The sequence below is a fragment of the Leptodactylus fuscus genome, chromosome 1 (assembly GCF_031893055.1).
Source record: "Leptodactylus fuscus isolate aLepFus1 chromosome 1, aLepFus1.hap2, whole genome shotgun sequence".
In the NCBI taxonomy this organism is placed as follows: domain Eukaryota; kingdom Metazoa; phylum Chordata; class Amphibia; order Anura; family Leptodactylidae; genus Leptodactylus; species Leptodactylus fuscus.
This window is the reverse complement of record NC_134265.1, coordinates 216025627-216049949: the sequence shown is the minus strand read 5'-3', so window position 1 is coordinate 216049949 and position 24323 is coordinate 216025627. Positions and strand designations below refer to the sequence as shown.

The 24323-nt window shown below is 42.5% G+C and overlaps 1 protein-coding gene across 1 annotated transcript in view; it reads right to left on the bottom strand.

Annotated features, from left to right (window-relative positions):
- Positions 1 to 23127, bottom strand: part of LOC142189624 (tetraspanin-3-like) — a 46447-nt gene extending 23320 nt beyond the window's left edge. Inside the window, exons 1-4 of the mRNA XM_075262229.1 lie at positions 23026 to 23127; positions 22385 to 22576; positions 12726 to 12800; positions 9951 to 10034 (exon numbers count right to left, since the gene is read on the bottom strand). Coding sequence (XP_075118330.1) covers positions 9951 to 10034; positions 12726 to 12800; positions 22385 to 22576; positions 23026 to 23127 — 453 coding nt within the window. The remainder of the gene's footprint in view (positions 1 to 9950; positions 10035 to 12725; positions 12801 to 22384; positions 22577 to 23025) is intronic.
- Positions 23128 to 24323: the final 1196 nt, after the last annotated feature.

Sequence of the window (24323 nt, the reverse complement as noted above, 5' to 3'; positions counted from 1 at the left end):
TATATGGTAATTACTTTGAGACACTAACTTAAGTGATTTTTAACATTGATCAATATTTTTGTATTTATAAAAATAAATCAAATTCCATCAAATTTCCTATTAAGGAAAATAGTCATACCACCCAAATGCGTTAATAAATATTATCTGCTTTTTATTGACATCTTTAAATCATCCCTTAATTTAAATTTGGACCTTAGAACGCTTAAACAAACACAAAACTGGAACAGGCCAGATGGTTATCGACACTCAACATATCCAACTACAGGTTTAGTGAAATAGTATTGCATATATATATATATATATATATATATATATATATATATATATATATATATATATATATAGTAAGATGAACTACACCTGATGCAACCTCCACAAACAATTTATTAAATAATCACACTACCCGAATGCAGCTAAACTACTCTCCTAGTATTGACTAAGCATGTATATAGTCATAATATCCTGATTACAGAAAGAACACTCTCCTTAATTCCACATAAAGTCAGAAAATGACCAATAATATGTATTTCCGAAGCAGGAACAGGGATAAACCCATGTATCAGGGAGGCAGAGCCGCAGGTATAATGCACGCATAATGTAAAATACAATAAGGATAGGTCTACATCAAGAGGAAATATGCCATCTTACCCATATAGAATCACTGTGATGTAAAGCAAGAACACCTAGTGTCTGTTTGTCAGCCCGACGTACGTTTCGGCACGCTAAGCCTTCTTCCGGGGGAAGAAGGCTTAGCGTGCCGAAACGTACGTCGGGCTGACAAACAGACACTAGGTGTTCTTGCTTTACATCACAGTGATTCTATATGGGTAAGATGGCATATTTCCTCTTGATGTAGACCTATCCTTATTGTATTTTACATTATGCGTGCATTATACCTGCGGCTCTGCCTCCCTGATACATGGGTTTATCCCTGTTCCTGCTTCGGAAATACATATTATTGGTCATTTTCTGACTTTATGTGGAATTAAGGAGAGTGTTCTTTCTGTAATCAGGATATTATGACTATATACATGCTTAGTCAATACTAGGAGAGTAGTTTAGCTGCATTCGGGTAGTGTGATTATTTAATAAATTGTTTGTGGAGGTTGCATCAGGTGTAGTTCATCTTACTATATATATATATATATATATATATATATATATATATATATATATATATGTGCAATACTATTTCACTAAGATTCATCTATGTGTACTGTTTTATACGGTGTTTTGCATCTGTCCAGTATATGTGTATTTCTCTATATTGATGTATATAATTTTAACATTGTGTTAATAAAGGTATATATTTTTTATATTTGAACCTGCAGTTGGATATGTTGAGTGTCGATAACCATCTGGCCTGTTCCAGTTTTGTGTTTGTATATCTATGTTTGTGGTTTAAGACATGCTAGGTTTGAAGGGCTTAATGAGGGAGGGAGGTAGGATTGAATTATGATGGGTTATACCTATTCCTCCAATAGACGTGCTATACTTTTGGTATACTTAGAACGCTTAAGTCTAACTGCGTTTTTCCAGATCTGAAGAGAACATTTCCCAAAATAAAAATATGTATATCTCTATCTCTCTATCTATAACTCTCTATATTATAAAAACGAATCATTGTCTGTCTGTTGTCTATGCGCGGCCAAACGACTGGACCGATCTTCACCAAATTTGGTACAGATTTCAGGTATCCGGTAAGGTTTAAGAGGAGACTCCAACTCGCTCGGATGTACCGTTGCTGAGATACAGCATTTCTAACACAATGCCCCCCCCCCCTTAGCTAATACAAACCTGCAAGTCTTTCACTCATATTCCAACTGCAATACACACGATCACTCCACATTCACAATCCAGCACTGATATCCAAACTGAGATACACGCATCAGAGGATTAGATACACAGATCAGCACACAGTATCACACACCAGAGGATTAGATACATGCGTCTGCACACAGTCCCACACAGCAAAGGATTAAATACGCGCTTCTGCACACAGTTCCACACACTGAAGGATTATATAGGTGCGTCTGTATACAGTTCCACATGCCGATGGATTAGATACGTGCGTCTGCACACAGTACCACATGACCGAGGATTCGATGTACACGTCTGCACACAGTTCCACATGCTGAAGGATTAGATACGTGTGTCTGCACAAAGTACTACACAGGGGAGGTTTAGATACACACATCTGCACCCAATTCAACACACTGGAGGATTAGATACCCATGTCTTCACATAGTACTACCGCCAGAGGATTAGATACACGCGTCTACACACAGTACCACATGGGGAGGATTAGATACGCGCATCTGCACACCGTACCACACGCCAGAGGATTGGATACGCACATCTGCACATAGTTCCACCTGCCGTAGTATTAGATACGTATGTCTGGACACAGTTTCACACGGCGGAGGATTAGATACGCGCGTCTGCAAACAGTTCTACACGCCAGAGGATTAGATATACGCATCTGCACACAATACATGTCGTGGGATTGGACACGTGCGTCTACACACAGTTCCACACGCTACAGGATTAGATATGCACCTCTTCACACAATACCACACAGGGAAGGATTAGGTATGCACATCTGCACACAGTACCACATGCCAGAGGATTGGATACGCACGTCTGCACACAGATCCACACGCCAGAGAATTAGAAACGCACGTCTGCACACAGTACCACATACCGTAGTATTAGATATGCGAGTTTACACATAGTACCACACGGGGGAGGATTAGATACGCGCATCTGCACACAGTACCACATGCCAGAGGATTGGATACGCACATCGGCACACAGTTCCATATGCCAGAGGATTAGAAATGCACGTCTGCACACAGTTTCACATGCCGTAGTATTAGATACGCGCGTCTGCACACAGTTTCACATGCCGGAGGATTGGATACATGAGTATGTACACAGTACCACATGCCAGAGGATTAGGTATGCACATCTGCACACAGTTCCACACACCAGTGGATTAGATACGCGTGTCTGCACACATTACCAACCTTCAGGGGATTGGATACATGCGTCTTCACACAATACCACAAACCGAAGGATTAGATGCAAGCCACTGCGCACAATACCACACGGGAGAGGATAATATACGTTCCTCTGAACACAGTACCAAATGCCAGAGAATTAGATACGCACCTCTCCACACAATACCACATGATGGAGGATTAGATACGCACATCTTCAGACAGTATCACACGCCAGAGGATTATATACGTGCGTTTTCACACAGTACTACATGGGAGATGATTTGATTCGTGCATCTGCACACAGTTCTACACGCCGGAGGATTAGATACGCGCCTCTTCACACAATACCACACAGGGAGGATTAGATACATGCCTCTGCACACAGTATCACAAGCCATAGGATTAGATACGTGCCTCAGCACACAGTACCATACGCTGGAGGATTAGATAGACGGCTCTGCACAGAGTACCACACAGAGTTTTACTCCAGGTTTCCATAGCAACCCAGCCATTTTTCTTCACTGCTGTATGTCAGCTTTAAAGAAGCAGGGCACTGTGGATGACACTGTTACACAAGGTCACATACACACAGCTTTACTACAGATATCCATAACAACTGATCACAGGTTTTTCACTGATATCCAAAATGAGATACACATGATCACGTGACGCTTATGGACACACACAAATGACATACAAAATACACCAGTGCAAACTTGGACAATTCTTATGGGGCCACTACACAAACAAAAAATGTAATATTCCCGTGCGAAGCCGGGTCCTCCTGCTAGTATATCTATATATCTATCTCAAAAAAATAAAAGGGATAACTCAAATAACACCTCCTAGATCTGAATGAATTAAATATTCTCATTGAATACTTTGTTCTGTAGAAAGTTGAATGTGAGGACAACAAAATCACACAAAAATCAAATGTATTAACCAATGGTGGCCAGGATTTGGAGTTACCCGCAAAGTTAAAGTGGAAAAACACACTACAGGCTGATCCAACTTTGATGTAATGTCCTTAAAACATGTCGAAATGAGGCTCAGTAGTGTAGATGGCCTACACGTGCCTGTATGACCCCCCCTACAACGCCTGGGCATGCTTCTGATGAGGTTGTGGATGGTCTCCTGAGGGATCTCCTCCCAGACCTGTGAAGGAGGGGAGAAGGGCGTTCCTCCCCGCTCACATTCTACAGCGCAATAGGCGCTGCTATGGTGAAGGACGTTCCTGACTGACTGTCAGAAACGCCCTTCTGACTGTAAAGTGCCGATAGCGCTTTACCCGGGGTACAGATCGGGAAAGACGATAGTGTGTTGAATTCAGCGCACTGTTGGCTTTCCAGCTGTATATGGAACTGCCTGTGCCCAATCTGATGAAAGGTCCTCTTTAATGGATCACTTCAGTTCTGAAGGTGATTAAAAAGGCCTATAATATTAAAAACCCACTATAAATTTAAAAAAATAAAAAAAATTAAAAATAAATAAAAAAATCACCCAATTTTCAAAACTGCACCTCTCAAATAATTCAAAGCAGCATTTGGGAAGTTTGTTAACACAATATGGAGTTGAAATTTAGACTTTTTTTCCCCTTCAGTAATACGTTCATTTAGTTCTAAGATTAACTCATTCACAAGGGATAAAAGGAGAAGATGCATCTTGCGATTTGTTATTCAATTTCTCCCGCTTACAGAAATACCCTACATGTGGATGTCAACTGATGTTTGGGTACCCATAAGCACATTGAAAGAGAAGGGCAACACTAGATGTTTGAAAAGCATATTTTGCTGGAATAGTTTTCAGGTGCCAGGTCTCATTTGCAGAGCCCCTAAAAACCACACCCCCACTGAATTTATCAAGGTATATAGTGAGCATTTTCTTCTTTCCTTAGATGGATGATAAAAAGGAAGGAATAAGACATGTGAAAATTAGAAACCACTTTTGGAAAAAATAAATAAATAAGGTCAGGATAGAATACTATTCCATCCTCTAAGATTTTCGGAAAGGTTTTCTGGTAGAGAGGGCCAGGATTTCAATAACTCTCCTGGCATTAGGATTTCAATAACTCTCCTGATATTAGCATCAGTAATTTGCTAAAAAGGGCATAGAGTTAGGCCCTTAAGTTCCACTTTGAGGTCCCACTATGGAAGTAGAATCTTCTTCCTTGGAAGAAGCCTGCAGGCCCCAGAAAAAAAAATAAAAAAAATCTTTTGACCCAGTGGTGGTTAGCCAAATGAAAAATCAAACTAACCACTAAGGGCTGACACTTGTACCTTCAGAGTATTAAGTGTTAGACTCTTATCCAGATCTGCTTTTGCTATATATGGATGGTTGCTATCAGGAATTATACTTTCACACAAGGATAGGAATTTCCTTCCAGACCTTATTGTATATAGCATGGGTAACTTTTCACCTTGGCCTAGAAGGTTTGAATAACCAACTGAGAGAACTTGATGAAACCTCCATAGAGTACCTCCCTGGGGCATAGATAAGATAAGATAATTCTTTAATAGTCCCACATTGGGGAAATTTCAGCATGTTACAGCAGCATAGTAATACAGGTATAGGATAATACACAGTAATATATTACAGACGTAGACACACATATGCTGAGAAGAGAAGATATACTAGGAGTCCATAGCAGCTAATTAACGGAAGAGAAAGGAGGAAGACTTCATGGTCATCGTCATAATCATTAGTTCTCTGTGCGGAGTGATCTTCGCTTGGTTTGATGTAGATTATACAGTCTGGTCGCGGTTGGAAGGAAAGACTTGCGATAGCGCTCCTTCTCACACTTAGGGTGAAGCAGACGGTCACTTATAGTGCTGCCAAGTCCCATCAGGGTCCCATACATGGGGTGGGATTTATTCTCCCGCATGGAGGTCACCAAAGACAGTATCCTTCTGTCACCCACCACCTGTACTGGGTCCAAGGGGCTCCCCAGGACAGAGATGGCCCTCCTGATCAGCCTGTCAAGTCTATTTCTGTCCCTGGTTGATATACTGCTCCCCCAGCAGGCCACACCAAAAAAGATGGCTGAGGCAACCACAGAGTTGAAAAAGGCCCTAAGAAGTGTCCCCTGGAATCCGAAGGCCCTCAGCCTCCTGAGCAGGTAGAGTCTGCTGTGGCCCTTTCTGTGCAGCGCCTCCAGGTGACCAGTTGGATTGTTGGACAACTGTGGACATGTTATTAAACAATATTCCGACATGAGAGTCTTTTAATCAATGGTCTGGTTGATTATATGCTCCAGGAAATTTGAGGAATAGCAGTTGAGAGCCGAAAGCCATAACTCCGTAAATTTTTCTGAGAGAGAATTACCCCCTATCCCAATCTGCGTGCATCTGTAGTAATTTGAATTACCGTAGAAAGGGTTCCAATGGATTCCCTGTTGTGTAATTTGGAGTGTAATTTTTACACGTGTAAAAAATTTACACGTGTATTTTGGAGTATTTTTTTTACATGTGGCGTTTCAGTAGCGTTTACGGAGCGTTTTTTGGAGCATTTACACGTGTAAAAAACGCTTCCGTAAACGCTCCAAAAAACGCTCCGTAAACACTACTGAAACGCCACATGTAAAAAAAATACTCCAAAATACACGTGTAAATTTTTTACATGTGTAAAAATTACACTCCAAATTACACGCCATTTTACTCCGTGTGAATAGGCCCGACTTCAATGACATTTTACACATGTATTTTGACACGTATTTTTACACGTGTAAAAAAAATGTCATTGAAGTCAATGCGCTAATGCCCACACCGATTGTGGATATTAACCCTAAATTAAAAATTCAAGTCAACCTCCAACCCCCCCCCCACCCCCACCCCACCCACACCCCCGGCCAAACTGCCATTTTTTTTTTTTCACTGTTTTGCCTCTGATAAAAATTTGAATTAAAAAAAATAATAATAATTATCAACGCAATAGTAATTCCCCAAAATGGTATAACTAAAGGAGTACACCTGGCCCCGCAAAAAGACACCCTATACATCCCCGTAAGTGTAAAAAAAAAAAAAAGTTATGGGTGTCAGAATACGGCGACGTAACAAAAAAAATCCAAAACTGTGCCAAGTTTTTTCTTTTTTTCTAAGGGGTTGAAATGTAAATAAAACCAAAAATTTGATATCCCCAGAATCGTACAGAAACATAGAATACAGGTGAGATGTAATTTTGGCTGCACAGTGAATGCCATAAAAATTAGAAGAAAATCGCACAAATTTCCAGCTTCCCAGTACATTGTACAGAATAAATAATGGTAGCATCATGAAGAACAATTTGTCCTGCAAACAAGTAAACAATAAGACCTCATATGGCTCAGAAAGGAGAAATAAAAAAAAGTTATGGGTTTTTTTTTTTTTGGGGGGGGGGGGGACAAAGTCAAAAACAAAAAAGGGATTAAAGAAGAATAACAATTCTGCCATCACCTTCGTAAATATCCTTGGGGAAGATGATATTCCAAAGGGTAGGGCCTGAAACTGGTGATGAACAGTTTGTGTGGCATCAGACAGGTGGCAGCATCATAATAGTAGTGAGGCAGGTAGCCAGAAGAAACTGGTCTCTTGTCAAGGTTTGGGTGAGGCAGTATGGATGATTTAATCTGCTCCATCAGGCATTGGTGGGTGGAAATCCTGGCTGACCAACGCCTGATTCATCTTGAAAAAGGTCAGTCTCTCCACATTTTAAGTGGATAGAAAAGTTCTCCTTGGGCTAACTATGGACCCCTGCCGAACTAAACACCCGCTTTGATGCCACACTACTGGCCAGGAAGAACAGCTTTTCCAGGGCAAACTCTGCTAGTTGCGGCCACAAATCCAGTTTGGCTGCCCAGTAGTCCAGCGGATCTTCAATGACTAGTAGCAGGGTGAATTCCAAGTATGCTACCACCTGCTGGTTCAGGTTCTGCTCTGTGTCTAAGCTGCTAATGAATATTTCTTCACTATGCTGGTGAAGAAAGCTGCTCATCAGTGACTTTAGGCTCAGGCTACAGTACATTGAGTTGATATTGCTCTTAACTTCCCCATCCCCAAATTAACCCAATGGGCCATAAATGACATATTGGCCTTGACCATAGTTATAGCTCCACACATCGGCCCTGCTGTGCACTTTGGCAGACACCGACAGGTTCAAGGCCTTGCCCACCTTTTGTTCTACATATTTGTGCAGGCTGGTACTGCCTTTTTGCTAAAGAAATGACTATTTGGACTCTCCAAATCCACTCGGCACAAGCCATCAGTTCTCTGAACGGTGCAGAGTCCACCAATTGGAACACCAGCAACCTGGACAGGAGCATGTTCAGCTTCTGCACTGTAGGAAGAATGCACACATACTGTTGTCTCTACCAAATTGCTTCGGTGATTGACTGTCAACGCAATGACTGACCAGGAGGAGGAGGAGGAGCATCATGACCAGCAGATGACGGGAAGGACATACAGCTTCCTTTGGCTAAGGTGCTGGAGCCTTGACTGCCACTGGGTGATGCAGTGGTTCCTGCGGCAGGCTGGACCACCACATTGGAGCCACAGTTCTTCCAGACCACTTTATGGCAACACTGCATATGTTGATGCAGGGCTGTGGTGCCAACATTGGCACCCTGGCCACGCTTCACTTTCAGTCAACAGATTCCACATATGGTCATGTTCAACTCCCTGATGGCTTAACAAATGATGCACTGTACCACCTTACAGCCTCTTTCCATGTCTGAGTGGACCACTGCGCCAGATGTAGTCAGAATATTTCATATCAGTTACTTGACACTGGAGAGACAAACCTGACACCTGAAGAAGTTCTCCAAACAGGTCTTACCAAACAGGTCTGTCTTACCATGGAAGGTCTTGCTTTAGGCTGATAAATATTGTTAAATGTTCTTGCACATTACAATGTTTTCTGTTCACAGACAAACTGTATACTCTTCTAGCTCCCAATGGTTAATTACTCTTACTATGTACTTGTATGAATACACTGCTGCTACAGATTAAAACTTGTTCACGCAAATGCATAAGTGTCCACATCATTGAAGGCTCAGTTCACAATAATGCTAGAATGTCAATTGTTTTGAGAAAATGATGGATGCAGATGGGTCATCTTTAGAGATGAGTGAACAGTTAAATGTTCGAAGATCGAAGTTCGATTCGAGTAGACGATCAATACTCGACTGTTCGATTGAACATCAAACCCCATTATAGTCTATGGGGAATAAATACGCATTTAGGGGGGAAACCAATATTCAACTCAGGAGGGTCACCAAGTCTACTATGACACCCCAGGAAATGATGCCAACACCCTGGAATGCAACTGGGACAGGAGGGGAAGCATGTCTGGGGGCATCTAACATGCCCAAGTCACTGTATTACGTCGGGATCCCTGTCAGCTTGCGATATGCAGAAGCTGACTTTTTTCCACAGGAATGCATTGACCAGCGTTCAATGCATATACATCTATCCCTGTCTCACAGTTACATAGTTCACAGTCTCATATGAACCGGATATTAAATCCACTGTACGTATAAATTGGAGGTCACCTGAATTAGCCAGCCAATTACTTTTTCCGATTTTTTTTCGATGCCTCCGTTGTCGTAGTTCCTGTCCCACCTCCCTTGCGCAGTTATTGGTGCAAAAAAAGCACCAAGAAAGGTGGGAGGGAAATCAAATTTTTAGCGAGTTTGCCACCTGGTGTTCGACTGGAATCGAACATCTCGAACAGCTTTATATCCGATCGAACACGTACTCAATCAAATGCTGTTCGCTCATCTCTAGTCATCTTCCATTCGCATCCAAGACAATTTACTGAAATGTTAAATACAGGTTGAATGTGTGTTTAATTTTCAAATGGAGGAGAAAGATCTATGCTGAAGAATTTCTTCTCCACTTTAAAAGCAATCGAACAAAAAACAGATAAATAAAGCTTTCATCTTATATTTAACAAAAAAAAAATAAAATTGTATACCTGTGTTTGAATTGTATCGACAGAAATCCCACTACCATTATACTGTTGAAAAGCGATCTGCATAGGTCTCAGTTCATAGTCCAGCTAGAAGATATAATAAGATATATTATTTAGAAATTGCGATGTTTGTTCTTGTATTGTAAATCAAAGGGGGGGGGGGGGGGTCACCACTTTTTGTTGAGAGGCCACAGAGTTGGATTGAACTACATTGGGGGGGGGGGGCACAACCACATTTTATTATGATACTGTATTACATAAGAAAGTAGTATTTTATGCTTATATAATGCTTACTACAAACGTTCAATGTGCAGACCTTGGCAGAACAGACTACAAACTCTGCTGTGCGTGTTTGCCAATTATCAATGGCTAAATATACAGGTAATATATTTAAAAAAAAAAAAAAATTAACATTTTGCAATTGTATACATAAAAAATGGAGGATTCACATGTTTGAGAAAAAAAATATAATAATAATTTGCTCATCCAGGGTTGTTTTAACACAGTAATGAACCCAGTGCATGAGGGGCCGTCACCCCCATCACAGCCATTTAGGCATACCTGACCCACACAACTTATGATACCCCTTCAGTGGATCCCTCATGGTATAATGCCTCCCTAGTAGCCCATCATACATTAACTTGTCCCACCAAGTGGCCCCTCAGACATTATAATGCACCCCTCTAATTGCCTCCACATTATAAAGTCCCCCTTGAGTTATTTCCACAGTTTCATGTGAACTGCCCCCACAGTGTATACATATTGTCCCCTCCTGGTGCCTAAAGTAGAATCGATTGAACAAAGAAAAAAAAAAAAATATTATAATTATATATTTTAAAATTTACAAACAACTACTCACCTTTCCTCTGTTCTCTTCTATCTCTGCTCCTGGAGGCTTCAGGCAGCAACAGGATATACCTAAGACACTGCGCGCAAGAGGAATTACCTGCTTCACCATTGTACTCAACACACTAGATCCTACACCCCCTGCCCAGAACAACAGGGCAGCACTACAAATATAGGATTGTCCCAATGGAACCCCAAAACTACCATGAGGCACTATTTGCCCTGTGGTAATAGTGGACCTGCGTGCATCACCCAGATTTGATGGCTCAAAAGCAGACCGGCTGAAATCTCAGCATGTCGATTAAGTCTACACATGTCCACCCCAGCAAATACTGACCATTTTTCCTATCATCAACATAGCTCTTTGAAATAACACTAAATCTGACATAGCCAAATGCGATACAGGATTTTTTACCACAACTACAAAAACTTAAATTTTGACTAATAGTTGGAAGTTAACTTTTTATATCAAATTTTAAAAAGGAGACCCATTTAGAGATACAGAAGAGAACAATTAGAAGAAAACCATGTTCATTGTGTTGCAGGTGGGACGTTCCATTGAAACCTAGAATTGAAAATGTCTCCACTACATTTAGGGAACATAAAACACATTGTTCTCTGTGAACAGCAGCTGACACAGGGACCCTGGGAGTTAAGATAGAGAAGCAGAGGGGGTTGTGAGCAGTAGGGATAGGCAAATAAGGCTGCGGCTAAGGTTCATGTTAGAGTATTTGTTGGGTCGTTTCACAAGAGCTGTCTGGGCGACATGTTCTACATGATTTCACATGTTACGCTTGAGAAAGCGCCCGTAGTTGGCATGAAACGGCTGTCGTGTTCGCCTCCATTACTCTCTCCCTAATTGATTTCATATGAAGTACCGAATAAAGGACTGTTTTTAAATGAAGACTTTGAACTTCTGGTGAGTGCCCCCCATTTTTTTCTTTTTTGCTGGATTAAGAAAATTACAGTAAAAACAAAACACACTGAAAATACTAAAACAATAAAAATATTCATCTAATTTATAGTGTAAATAAGTAGGCAATAAAAAGCAAATAACCTAGAAAAAAAAAACCTAAATAAAACTTGCCCCACAAAAATAAAATAAATAAAATTAAAAAAAAAAAGTCATCCATCCATCCAGCTTTCCATTATATTGTAAGGGCCATTAAATGGTACCAACATGAAATACAAATTTACTTGCTTTTTTCTCCTGGACAAAAAAAAAAACAAAAAAAACCCATCATGAGCCTCTGAACGGAAAGTGATGGCTTTTTGCAAGGGGAAGGAGAAAACAGAAATGCAAAAAGAAATGGGTGCTGAGGAAAAGGGTCAAGTGCCTCATATTTTGGTAACAGAAATACTGTTCTGTACCCAACATAGACATCAGGCACCACTGCTTCATAAAACTGTGTAGAGTAAAAATAATGATTGAATTGAGTTAATGGTCAATCAATACTTTCATAGTGTTCCGGAATATATACTGAAACTTATCTAACCCGCTTAGTTAAAAGGGGGAAATTCATGCGACCCAGGAGTGTAGCTAGCTTGGGGGCAGAGGGGGCGGCTGCCCTGAGCCCACTGACTTTGTGAGGCCCACCCCGGCGCCAATAATGCTTTACGTTGAACTAGATCAGAGGCTGCACACATCGATCTAGTTAAAACCCATCCTGCAAGTTAACAGTCTTGTAAACCGCAAGTTGGGAGCCCACTTCAACCTGTTCAACCTCCTTCTTGTGCTCAACTCCCTAGCTACGCCTCTGATGCGACCCTTTTATAACACAATACTCCAAGTTTTGACATTTACATTACTGAAATAAACTTGTTAAAAATTTTTTAATAGACCAATAATATATACCTACATAACTTTACTTAAAAGCTAGTCATTGAATCCTAAACCATATGCATAAGTATGCAAGTAAAACTTGTACTTACCCAATGTGTACACACATATGCTAATACCACTCCAGAACTCAATATGCACAGTAACACCACAATAAAATACATGAACTGAAAGACAAAACAGAGAAAATAATGCAGTGTTGGTCCACATGAGCTATTGTTATGCAGCCGTGAAGTTATACTAATGAACAAGATACAGTAACCTAATACACACATCTACATTGTGGCTCCCATTCATAAAAGAAGCTACAATGTTGTGCAAACACCACATTGTATTTTGTATTATTGGAGAAAGATTGATATGCATGTATATAGCTATTCACACCCAGAGATCTGTCTGGAAAGCAAAATAGATTGTGGTAGATTTTCATTAGATGTCAGTTTATTCATTTACAGTCTGCAATAGTTATATTAATTACACCACATACATGCAATGTTATAAATTCACAGTGTGCAACAAGTTCATTGAAACACTGGTAGGAGGCCTATATTTAACTAGTAGCAAAATGTGTGATTAGATGGAATACATTTTTGTGTATATATAATTATACACACACAATTTTATTTTAATTAAAAAAAAAAAAATTAAAAAAAGGGCTATAAGCAGATAACGGGAAGCAAACACTACTTATATGACCTGGAAGAAGCTAAAATATTATTTATACCCTGTATAAAATGGAAATATCCATTTTTTAAAGATTACGCACTATGGTGCATTTGTGTTTAATATTTAGAAGTGTGGTATAGAGAGAGGATCTGTGGGAACACCAAATGCTGCTATAGAGACCACCTTCACTATTATATACACAGAAACACTCAAAGAATGACCATTTATTCCTTGCATGATAAGGTTATAGTTTCGGAAAGGGTTTTTGTACATCTTTTCTTACATCTTGTACATCTTTCCCCTAAAATAAGACAGTGTCTTATATAAAATTTTGGTCCTAAAGACATGCTATGCCTTATTTTCAGGGGATGTCTTATGTGCTTGTTGTGCAAAGACTTGTATGAAGAAAAACAGTGCAGCCGGTATCACATTGCTGATGCCACTGTGATACCGTACGTTGTATCCACTGTTCCTGCTGCTGTGGGATGAGATTTGGTAAATCTTAAGTATTGGGCTGGATTTTTAGGAGTGGCAGGTAGGTCGGTAGTGGGACCTGTCATTCCACCCCCCTCCAGTCCACACTTTGGGGATGTTTTCGGTAGCGACTCAGCTGCAGGGAATCTGCTCATCAAGGGAGCCTAAGAAGCCAGCTCCAGCAGCTGACAGAGGTCATATTTTTGGAGCCGTGTCCTGAATGATTCTACTGGCTTTTGGATTTCTGTTATTCTAGGTGAGGTAACCTATGTTTAGTTAGAGCCTAGCTGGGCAGGTATTTATTTTTGTATTGTTTCCTTTTGTTTCTGCACTACCTTTTTGAGTGAAAATAAACTCTACCTTTGTTTTGGACTAAAAGAAACTGGACTTGTGTGTCTATGCCACCCCACCTAGAAACCCCAGACCCTGACAATTGGTGGAGGACGCGGGCATACAGCGGTTGCTTGGGGCAACGACACGTCCACTCCTTGCTGGAGAATTTTTTTTTTCTTATGTCCTGGGTGAAGGCTGCTGCCGCTATACAGACCCAGACTATGGAGGAGATACTGAAGCATCTCGTGCAGTCCAATGTGCAGCAACAGGAGACCAACCGTTTGCTGTTGGAACAGACTACGCTCTTTAAAGAGACTGGTGTCACTGGCCTGCAGAGACCTGTGAAGCACAGAGATGAGAAGCGGGCTGTGCAAAGAGCTTTGCAAAAGATGACCCCAGATGATGGCGTGGAGGCCTTCCTGACTGTTTGAGAGGGTGGCCAAATGGGAGAAACTGCCAGCTGCTGACTGAGCAGACGTCATTGCACCCTATCTGACCGGTGAACCCCAGAAAGCCTATTATGACCTCTGCCAGCAAGATGTCCAGGACTACGACAAACTAAAAGCGGAAATCCTTGCTCGGCTGGGGGTAACTACTGCTGTCCGTGCCCGGTGGGTACATACCTGGAGCTACCATATGGACAAGCCTGCCAGATCCCAGATGTACGACCTGATTCCCCTGAAAAAGTGAAAGTGAAAAAGTGGCTGGAACCAGACACCTGTACCCCTGCAAAGATGGTGGAGAAGGTGGTCCTAGATCAGTTCACCAGAGCTCTTCCTCCTGCGTTGCAGCGCTGGGTTGGACATGGAGACCCCAAAAATCCAACCAGCTAGTCAGCCTTCTGGAGAGGTACCTGGCGACTAAGGTGGAACTCTGTGATGACCCTACAGCGCGACCATCCCCCAGGAACACCCGGCGGAGGGCACCTCCCGGTAAGACTGTTCCGTTATTTGAGAGCGGAGGGAGTAGAGCTCGAGATGTGTTTTCTAGGCAGTCCACCAGCCCAAGAAGGGACTCTCTGCTGGAGAAACCAGGGCTGGTACAGTGTTGGAGATGCCATGAGTGGGGACGTATTGCTACCCAGTGCTCATTCACCTCTGAGCCAATGGACTGTGACGCTGCTGGGCGTCGATCATTATTTGCCAGACCTGTCTGTGCTGCGGCACCGGGACTAGAGACTGGGCCTCAGGTCAAGTTGAGGTGAATAGCCATTCTGTCCAGGCGTTGTTGGACTCTGGTAGCCTGGTCACTCTGGTGCATGCCAGCTTGATAGCTGGGGACTTTATCCAGGACAAACGTATGAGTGTTTGTTGCATCCACGGGGATGTCACGGACTACCCCATGTCCAAGGTCACAATAGAGACTATAGTAGGCTCTGTTTATTATGAAGTGGGTGTTGTAAAAATCTTTATGCATAATGTGATTTTGAGACGCGATTTCCCTTTGTTCTGGGATTTGTGGGGAAAAGGTATAACCACACAGCCAAAGGTGGAAATGCCGCCTACGTCCAAAGTGCATGAGGAGAGCAACACCTTTCCGTTACAGGTCCTATCTGGTGAGGAAGATGATACCTGAATTAGAGGTCTCACGGGATAATTTTATACTGCACAGTTGAGAGATCCCACTCTTGCTAATGCTCGTCATAATGTGACAGTTGTTAACAATGTGCCTCAGGAACCTGATGCTGACCCCCAATTCCCACATTTTGCTATGAATAATGACCTCTTGTATCGGGTTGCAAAAAGTAATGGGGAAATTGATACTTGATATGGCCCATAATCATGTGCTTGGGGGACACCTAGGGGCGGAGAAAACACAGGAGAGGATTCTCCAAAGATTTTATTGGCCAGGCGTGTACAGGGAAGTGAAGGACTACTGTGGGTCCTGTCCTACATGTCAGGTACATGCCCCAGCCCCACATTTCCGTAGTCCCTTGGTTCCCATCATTGAAGTGCCTTTTGAAAGGATTGGTATGGACTTGGTCGGTCCAATAGTCAAGTCAGCTAGAGGTCACCAATATATTCTGGTTGTCTTAGATTACACTACTCGCTATCCTGAGGCAGTTCCCTTGCGTTATATGACATCAAAGACTATTGCCCGTGAGTTATTCTATATGTTTTCAAGAACAGGCATACCTAAAGAGATACTGACTGACCAAGGCAAACCGTTCATGTCAAAGGTGATGAAAGAGCTATGCAAGCTGTTTAAAATTACCCACATACGGACCTCTGTGTATCACCCCCAGACAGATGGGTTAGTAGAGCGCTTTAATAAGACTCAAGCATATGCTTAAAAAGGTGGTAGAACAAGATGGTCATGACAAGGATTGCCTGTTGTCATACCTGATGTTCTCTATTAGAGAGGTTCCACAAGTGTCTACAGGATTTTCCCCTTTGAATTAGTGTATGGTAGACACCCCAGGGGCTTACTTGATATAGCCAAAGAAACCTGGGAAACGGAGGCTTTCCCATACCGTAGTGTCATAGAGCATGTAGCTCAAATGCAGGATCGCATTTCAACAGTCATGCCAATTGTAAAAGAACATCAGAGCACAAGTGGCCCAAAGCAGAATTTACAATCGTTCTGCCAGAGTCCGAGTATTTAACCCAGGAAACAGAGTCCTTATTTTGGTGCCTACTGTGGAGAGCAAGTTCTTAGCGAAGGCCCATATGAAATTGTGGAAAAAGTAGGGCCAGTCAACTATAAAGGTTCACCAACCAGGGAAAAGGAAGCCTTTTCAAATCTACCATGTGAACTTGATTAAGCCCTGAAACCAGAGGGAATCCTTGGTGGCCTCAAATACAGAGGTTGATGATTCTTTGCCACCAATCCCTCCAATCCGTGTGAATGAGACCCTCTCAGTGCCCCAGCAACAGGAGTCAAATGAGTTCCTGCAGAAGAATAGACGCAAGTTCTCTGATCTATCAGGGCGTACACACCTGATAGAGCACCATGTAGAGACAGAACCTGGGAGGAAAATAAGCCTCAAACCCTACAGAATACCAGAGGCACGTAGGGAGGTAGTGTCAGTTGAGGTTAAACGTATGCTGGAGTTCGGTGTAATTGAGGAATCCAAAAGTGAGTGGTCTAACCCAATTGTATTGATACCAAAGCCCAATGGTACTTGGCGGTTCTGCAATAATTTTAGAAAATTGAATGAGATTTCCAAGTTTGATGCTTATCCCATGCCCAGGGTTGATGAACTGATTGAGAAGTTGGGTGGTACATAATGCCAGGTACATAACCACACTGGACCTTACAAAAGGTTTCTGGCAAATACCTTTGTCTAAGGAAGCCAAAAAGAAAACTGTCTGTTGTTCTGGAAGGTCTGTTTCAATACAGGGTTATGCCATTTGGTTTACATGGAGCTTCTGCTACCTTTCAGAGGTTGATGGACCAGATCTTGCAGCCACATCGTGACTACGCAGTGGCTTACTTGGACTATGTGGTCATTTATAGCCCAGACTGGGGAAGTCAACTCTGTAAGGTGCAGGCAGTACTGGACTCCATAAGCAAGGCAGGCCTTACTATTAACCCTGAGAAATGTGCTTTAGGGCTGGAGGATGCCAAGTACCTGGGCTATGTAATTGGGAAAGGGGTAATAAAGCCCCAAATCAATAAGGTGGAGGCAATACAAAACTGGCCAAGACCATTGACCAAGAAGTAAGTCAGGGCATTTCTTGGCATTGCTGGCTACTACTGGAGGTTTGTGCCAAACTTTGCCTCTATTGCAGCTCCTCTCACTGTACTAACGAAAGGTGGGAAGTCAGTGATGATCCACTGGACCCCAGAGGCAGAGGAGGCGTTCCAGAGGTTAAAGCAAGCTCTATACCAGCAGCCAGTGCGGATAGCCCCTGACTTTAGGAAGGAGTTCCTGATGCAGACAGATGTATCAAATGCAGGTCTAGGAACGTTGCTGTCCCGGGTGGTAAATGGTGAGGAGCACCAGTTATATACCTGAGCAGGAAGCTGTCCCCTGCAGAGAAAACTACGCCATTGTGGAAAGGGAATGCTTGGCCATTAAGTGGGCACTGGATGCCCTGAGGTATTACCTCCTGGGCAGTAAATTTAAGTTAAAAACTGACCATGCTCCCCATACATGGATGAAAATTAATAAGGACAGAAATGGTAGAGTTACCAGATGGTTCCTATCCTTGCAAAAAAAAAAAAAACTTTTCAGTGTGGAGCATAGACCCAGGAAATTATTGGGAAATGCTGACACCCTGTCACGGGTCCATTGTATGATGGCCACAAATGCCCAGCACTCCGGTTTGGAGAAGAGGGAGGGGGGGATATGTAAGCTGATGGCTGGTCAGGTAATGGAGGGGGTGTACATCTCACCCAGACTACTAAGGTGGGTGAGATGAGAAAACTCCAGAAAGAATGTTTCTCAGCAGATAACTATTGCCTGCTGAGGGTTATTTCAAATTTCCAGTTACTGAGCTGGATTTTTAGAAATGACAGGTAGGTTTGGTAGTGGGACCTCATTCCACTCGCCCTCCAGTTCACACTTTGGGGATGTTCCAGCAGTGACTCAGCTGTTGAGAGTCTCCTCGTCATGGAGGCTTAAGAAGTTGCTCCAGCAGCAGACCTTTGGCAGAGATTTGCTGGAGTGCCAAACAGAGAAGTCAGTTTTTGGAGCTGTGTCCTGAATTATTCAACTGGTTTTGGATTTCTGTTATTATAGGTGAGGTAACCTATTCTATGTTTAGTTAGAGCCTAGCCGGGCAGGTATTTATTTTTGTATCATTTCCTTTCGTTTCTCCACCACTCTTTTGAGTGAATATAAACTCTACCTGTGTTTTGGACTAAAAAAACTGGACTTTTTTGTCTATGCAAAATATTTTATATATATATATATATATATATATATATATATATATATATATATATATATATATATATATATAAATAATACTGTGTGCAGGGGCCACTATGGGACATAATAGAGTGCGGAGGATGGGGTCGGTCGAGGTGTTCGGGGTCGGTTGGGGTGCGCCCCAGGGGGGGCCCCCATGTCAAAAGTTCGCCACGGGGCCCCGCCATTCCTAGTTACGCCACTGTGTGTGTGTGTGTGTGTGTGTGTGTGTGTGTGTGTGTGTATATATTTATATCTCAGACCACAATCAGATCCTGCTGTACATGAGATCCACTGACAAGCCACTCACACAGCAGCCCCACCAGATTGGTCTCTACAACCTGCCACCATTCTTTAAATGGGCCAGTCACCGGGCCACCGAATACACCAATGCGGCTAACAGACCCGAAATCAAGGAACTGCTCACAAACTTCTATATGAGTTCCTACCAGCCAGACCAACAAGGGGTCACCCGAGCAGTGAAGGACTTCAGTAACATCCTGTACACCACAGCAGAACTAGCAGGCCTGAAACAGACAAAGCCCAAGAGACCGACTAACAAACAGTCTCACAAATGGTTTAACAGCGACTGCAAGGCTCTACGCCGTTCTCTAAGGGCAGTCTCCAACCAGAAACACAGAGACCCCAACAACAGAGAGACGAGGGAAGCCTACAACAATCTATGCAAGCAATACAAAGGCACCCTCAGAGAGAAGAAACAGAGGTACCTCTCCCACAAAATAGAGCAACTAGAGGACTCCCTCCAGGACAGCTCATTCTGGGAGACCTGGCACCACATGGGCACAAAGCCCAAGAAAAACTCTCTCCACATCCAAAATGGCAATATCTGGCTCAACTACTTCAGAGGTCTCTACAAAAACATCCCAGAAGAAGACCTAACTCCAGAACAGCAACAGATAATCACCAAACTGAGGGACATGGAGAAAGTCATCAAAGACTTCCAGAACCCTCTGGACTCACCAATCACCATAAAAGATATACAGGAAAGAATTGTCCTGCTGAAAGGCAAAAAGGCCAGTGGCCCTGACAGCATCCTACCAGAGATGATCAAATACAGCCCTCCAGCAATACACGCGGCACTGGCAAAGCTATTCACCCTCGTGCTCAATGCTGGACACTTCCCTGAAGACTGGAACAAAGGCCTCATAACCCCCATCTACAAGAATGGGGACCATTATGACCCCAACAACTACAGAGGGATCTGCATCAGCAGCACGCTGGGGAAACTGTTCAACAGCATCATCAATAACAGAATCCTCACCTTCCTCACACAACATGGGGTCCTCAGCAAGAGCCAAGCAGGGTTCATGCCAAACCACCGCACCACAGACCATATCTACACCCTGCACAGCCTCATCAAGACGCATGTCCACAACACCAGAAGAGGCAATATATTCGCCTGCTTCGTAGACTTTAAGAAGGCGTTCGACTCAGTATGGCACCCAGGCCTACTCCTAAAACTCCTAGAGAGTGGAATAGGAGGAAGAACGTATGACGTCATCAAGAGCTCCTACACCGGAAACCAGTGCAGTGTGAAGGTGAATGGGAAAAGGACAGCATACTTCCAACAGGCCCGAGGTGTCAGACAAGGCTGTAGCTTGAGCCCAACGCTCTTCAACATCTATATCAATGAACTGGCTACAGCCCTGGAGGCCTCACCAACCCCAGGCCTCACCCTGAACAATCGAGAGGTGAAGTTCCTGCTATACGCCGACGACCTCCTACTCCTGGCCCCCACTGAGAAAGACCTCCAAGAAAGCCTGTCAGTGCTGGAAAAATTCAGCACCACATGGGCCCTACCCATCAACCAGAAGAAGACCAAAGTCATGGTATTTCAGAAGAAGGGCCACAATAAAGCCCCCACCCCACAATTCACACTGAACGGCTCCACACTGGAGAAAACCAACAGCTACACCTACCTGGGGCTGGAGCTCAGCCAATGAGGAAGCTTCAAAGCAGCAATAGAAACCCTGAAAGCAAAAGCCTGCAGAACCTTCCATGCCATCAGAAGACAACTGTACCACCTGAAACCACCGGTGAGGGTCTGGCTGAAGATATTTGATGCTGTCATCTCCCCGATCCTTCTCTATGGCAGTGAGGTTTGGGGCCCAGCCACCTATCCAGACCAGTCAAAATGGGATTCTAGCCCAACAGAGAACTTCCACCTGGAGTTCTGCAAATACCTGCTCCATGTCCATCGCAACACCACCAACATGGCCTGCAGAGCTGAGCTAGGCAGACTCCCCCTATGGCTCACCATACAGAAGAGGGCGCTAGCTTTCCAGGCACACATCCAGGGGAGCAAGCCCAACTCCTACCACCACCAAGCATGGCTAAGCCACCTGAGCAAACCAGACACTCACCAACCAAACAACAGCCAACCACCAAACCAAAAACACCAACAGATGATAACCAAGGCCGAAATAAAGGCGACCACAGAGGCAAACAGAGAGCGGTACATTGAAGAATGGAGAAACGAAATAAATAACTCCAAGAAACTCACTCAATCCCTACAAAGGGACTACACCATGGCGACCTACCTGGAGAGAATACGCCACCCCAAACACAGACAGACCCTGAGCCGGTACAGAGTGAGCGCCCACAACCTAGAGATAGAGACGGGGCGATACAGGCAGACGTACAAGCCACGGGAGAACAGACTGTGCCAGCACTGTGACCAGGGGGTCCTAGAAGACTAGACCCACTTCCTGCTACACTGCACCAAATACTCAGCTGTGAGGGCCATCTACTACCAAAGACTCTCTGCCCACATCCCAGACTTCATATCTGCAGACGAGAAGAGGAAACTCTACATCCTACTGGGAGAAGAAGAGGCCACTGTGGAGATCGCTGCCCAATACGTGTCCAGCTGTCACCAAATAAGAGGAAGATGAGACTCCACGGACTATTATATTTATCCCAATACACCCGCCTCACCCCACCCCCACCTCCCCATATAGCAGTCACCAACGCAGAGGAAGATGAGACTCCACGGACTGTTATACCCCAAACCACCCACCATACCCACCCGAGTCCAACTCCCCCCCCCACCACCACCACCACTTTACTAGCTTTGGCAATGCCAAATATCTATTCAGACGTGCCAATAAAGCATTTTTGATTTGAATATATATATATATATATATATATATATATATATATATATATATATATATATATATATACACACACATACATATATATACACATATATATATATATATACACATACATATATATACACATACATGTATACACACACTATATATATATATATATATATATAGTGTGTGTGTGTGTATACATATGTGTGTATACATATACACACACACACACACACACACACACACACACACATTTACACACACAGTATTTATATTTAGGACATTTCATACTTACAGTTCCTTGCTGACAACGAGTACCTCTGCTTGAAATTTTGATTCCTAGTAACCCATTTATAGCAAGCAAGGTGGATCCACCTACAGCAAAACCACTAGGTAGAAGTATGTTGTAGTCGTGAAAGAAAATCTTGTTTCTTGTATAAAGTGATATTAACAAGTATCCAGCAAACCACAGATTAGCAGCAGAAACCTAAAGTATTAAAATAAAACACAAATGATCAAATCTTATCCAGCATATTATTATTAAGAATATATTGCCAAGATATCTACTGTTTAGTTTGTATGTTTAAAAGGAGAGAAACTACCCCAACAGCTTTCCATCACTGTATTCCCTGTCTATCACACACACACACACTTATACTATGCCTGTCTAATACACAATAACTGCAATTGAGTTTCTGTATCCCCTTGTGGATCAATATCATAGCAATGAAGGATGTAAGTCTTAGGTGAAGAAAATGTGCAGATATAGCAGTATATGTTGAGCAGACATTTCCTATAGCGGTATACCCAAACATTTTCTTCATCTATCTCCAACTTCTTCTCCGAAATTCACTGGCAACCCAGTCTGATGAAGATCCTTTGTAGACCAAAATCATTAACATTTCATTGGATTGCATTTTTTTGATGTACGATTACATAACACTGAAGAGTGAGAATAAAGTATTCCCCTAAAGCTACATTATCAAGTGCCCGAATTGAATATTGATAGTCTTCATTGATAGCCTGAAATTTCCCCATGGTGGGACTATAGATGGATTATTTTCTCTCATCACTACTGTGTCAGAACCTGTACATTGATGATGCACCCGAGTACTGCAGCTAGTGATTGGAATGGTACACTGAAGGCCTGCTTAGTACAAGTTTGTCTTTTTATTGAATTAATCATAATTAAATCATGGAAAATAATTAGAGCCATAAATGCACCCAGTGATAAATTAGACAGTACCTAACATTCTGATAAAGCATTTATTCATTTAATTTTTGTTTGTTTTTTTGGCTCATGTCATCCAAGTGTCATAACTTTACTTTTTCATACACAGAACCAGAACTTGTGGTCAAAAGTGCACTGCCTAATGGAACATTGAATATGCCAAACAATGCACTAGTAGGCTGGGGAAAAAACAAAAACAAACATTCAGAATAGGATAAAATTTTTGTAAGAATTGTTTTTTATATAGTTTCTCTGTGCTGTAAAAACTTCATATTACCTCTATTCAGTGGATCAGTGCAATGATTTTATTTTGCTTACTTGTATAGCGCCAAAATATTCCACAGCGCTTTTACAGACACTGCGGTAACTGTCCCACAAGGGACTCAATTTACATTTCCCTATCAGTAAGTCTTTGGACTGTGGGAAGAAACCCACGCAAACACAGACAGAACATACAAACTCCTTGCAGATGTTGTACTCAGAGGTGCGGCCCTGTCTTCAAGACTCCTCTACTGACACATCCTCACAAATTTTCACTGCGCTTTGTAAATTCTCCAGGCACCTTTTCTCATTGACCTAGTGAATCTATGGAGGACTTTTCATCCCCGTGCCAAAGAGAACACATTCTATTCTAACCCACATAAATTGTAAATATACTATATATATATATATATATATATATATATATATATATATATATATATATATATATATATATATATATATAGCAAAGCGGCACTCATGCATTTCTAAGATTTACTCTTACTTTATTTGTGGCTCATCACAGAAAATAGTGTAGCAGAATGCCAATTGTATGGGCAAAAGCCGTTTGGGCTTCCATGCTTCCTCCAGCCCAAAATTGTATACCGTATTACACAGCCATCGTCCCTTAAACCTCTCAAGGAAGCGTAACCACTTAATGAAGTCATCAGGACAATGCTACATCTGTGTTTACCATATCATATATCTGCTCCACCTCCCTTCATAAAGGGAACATGGGAGG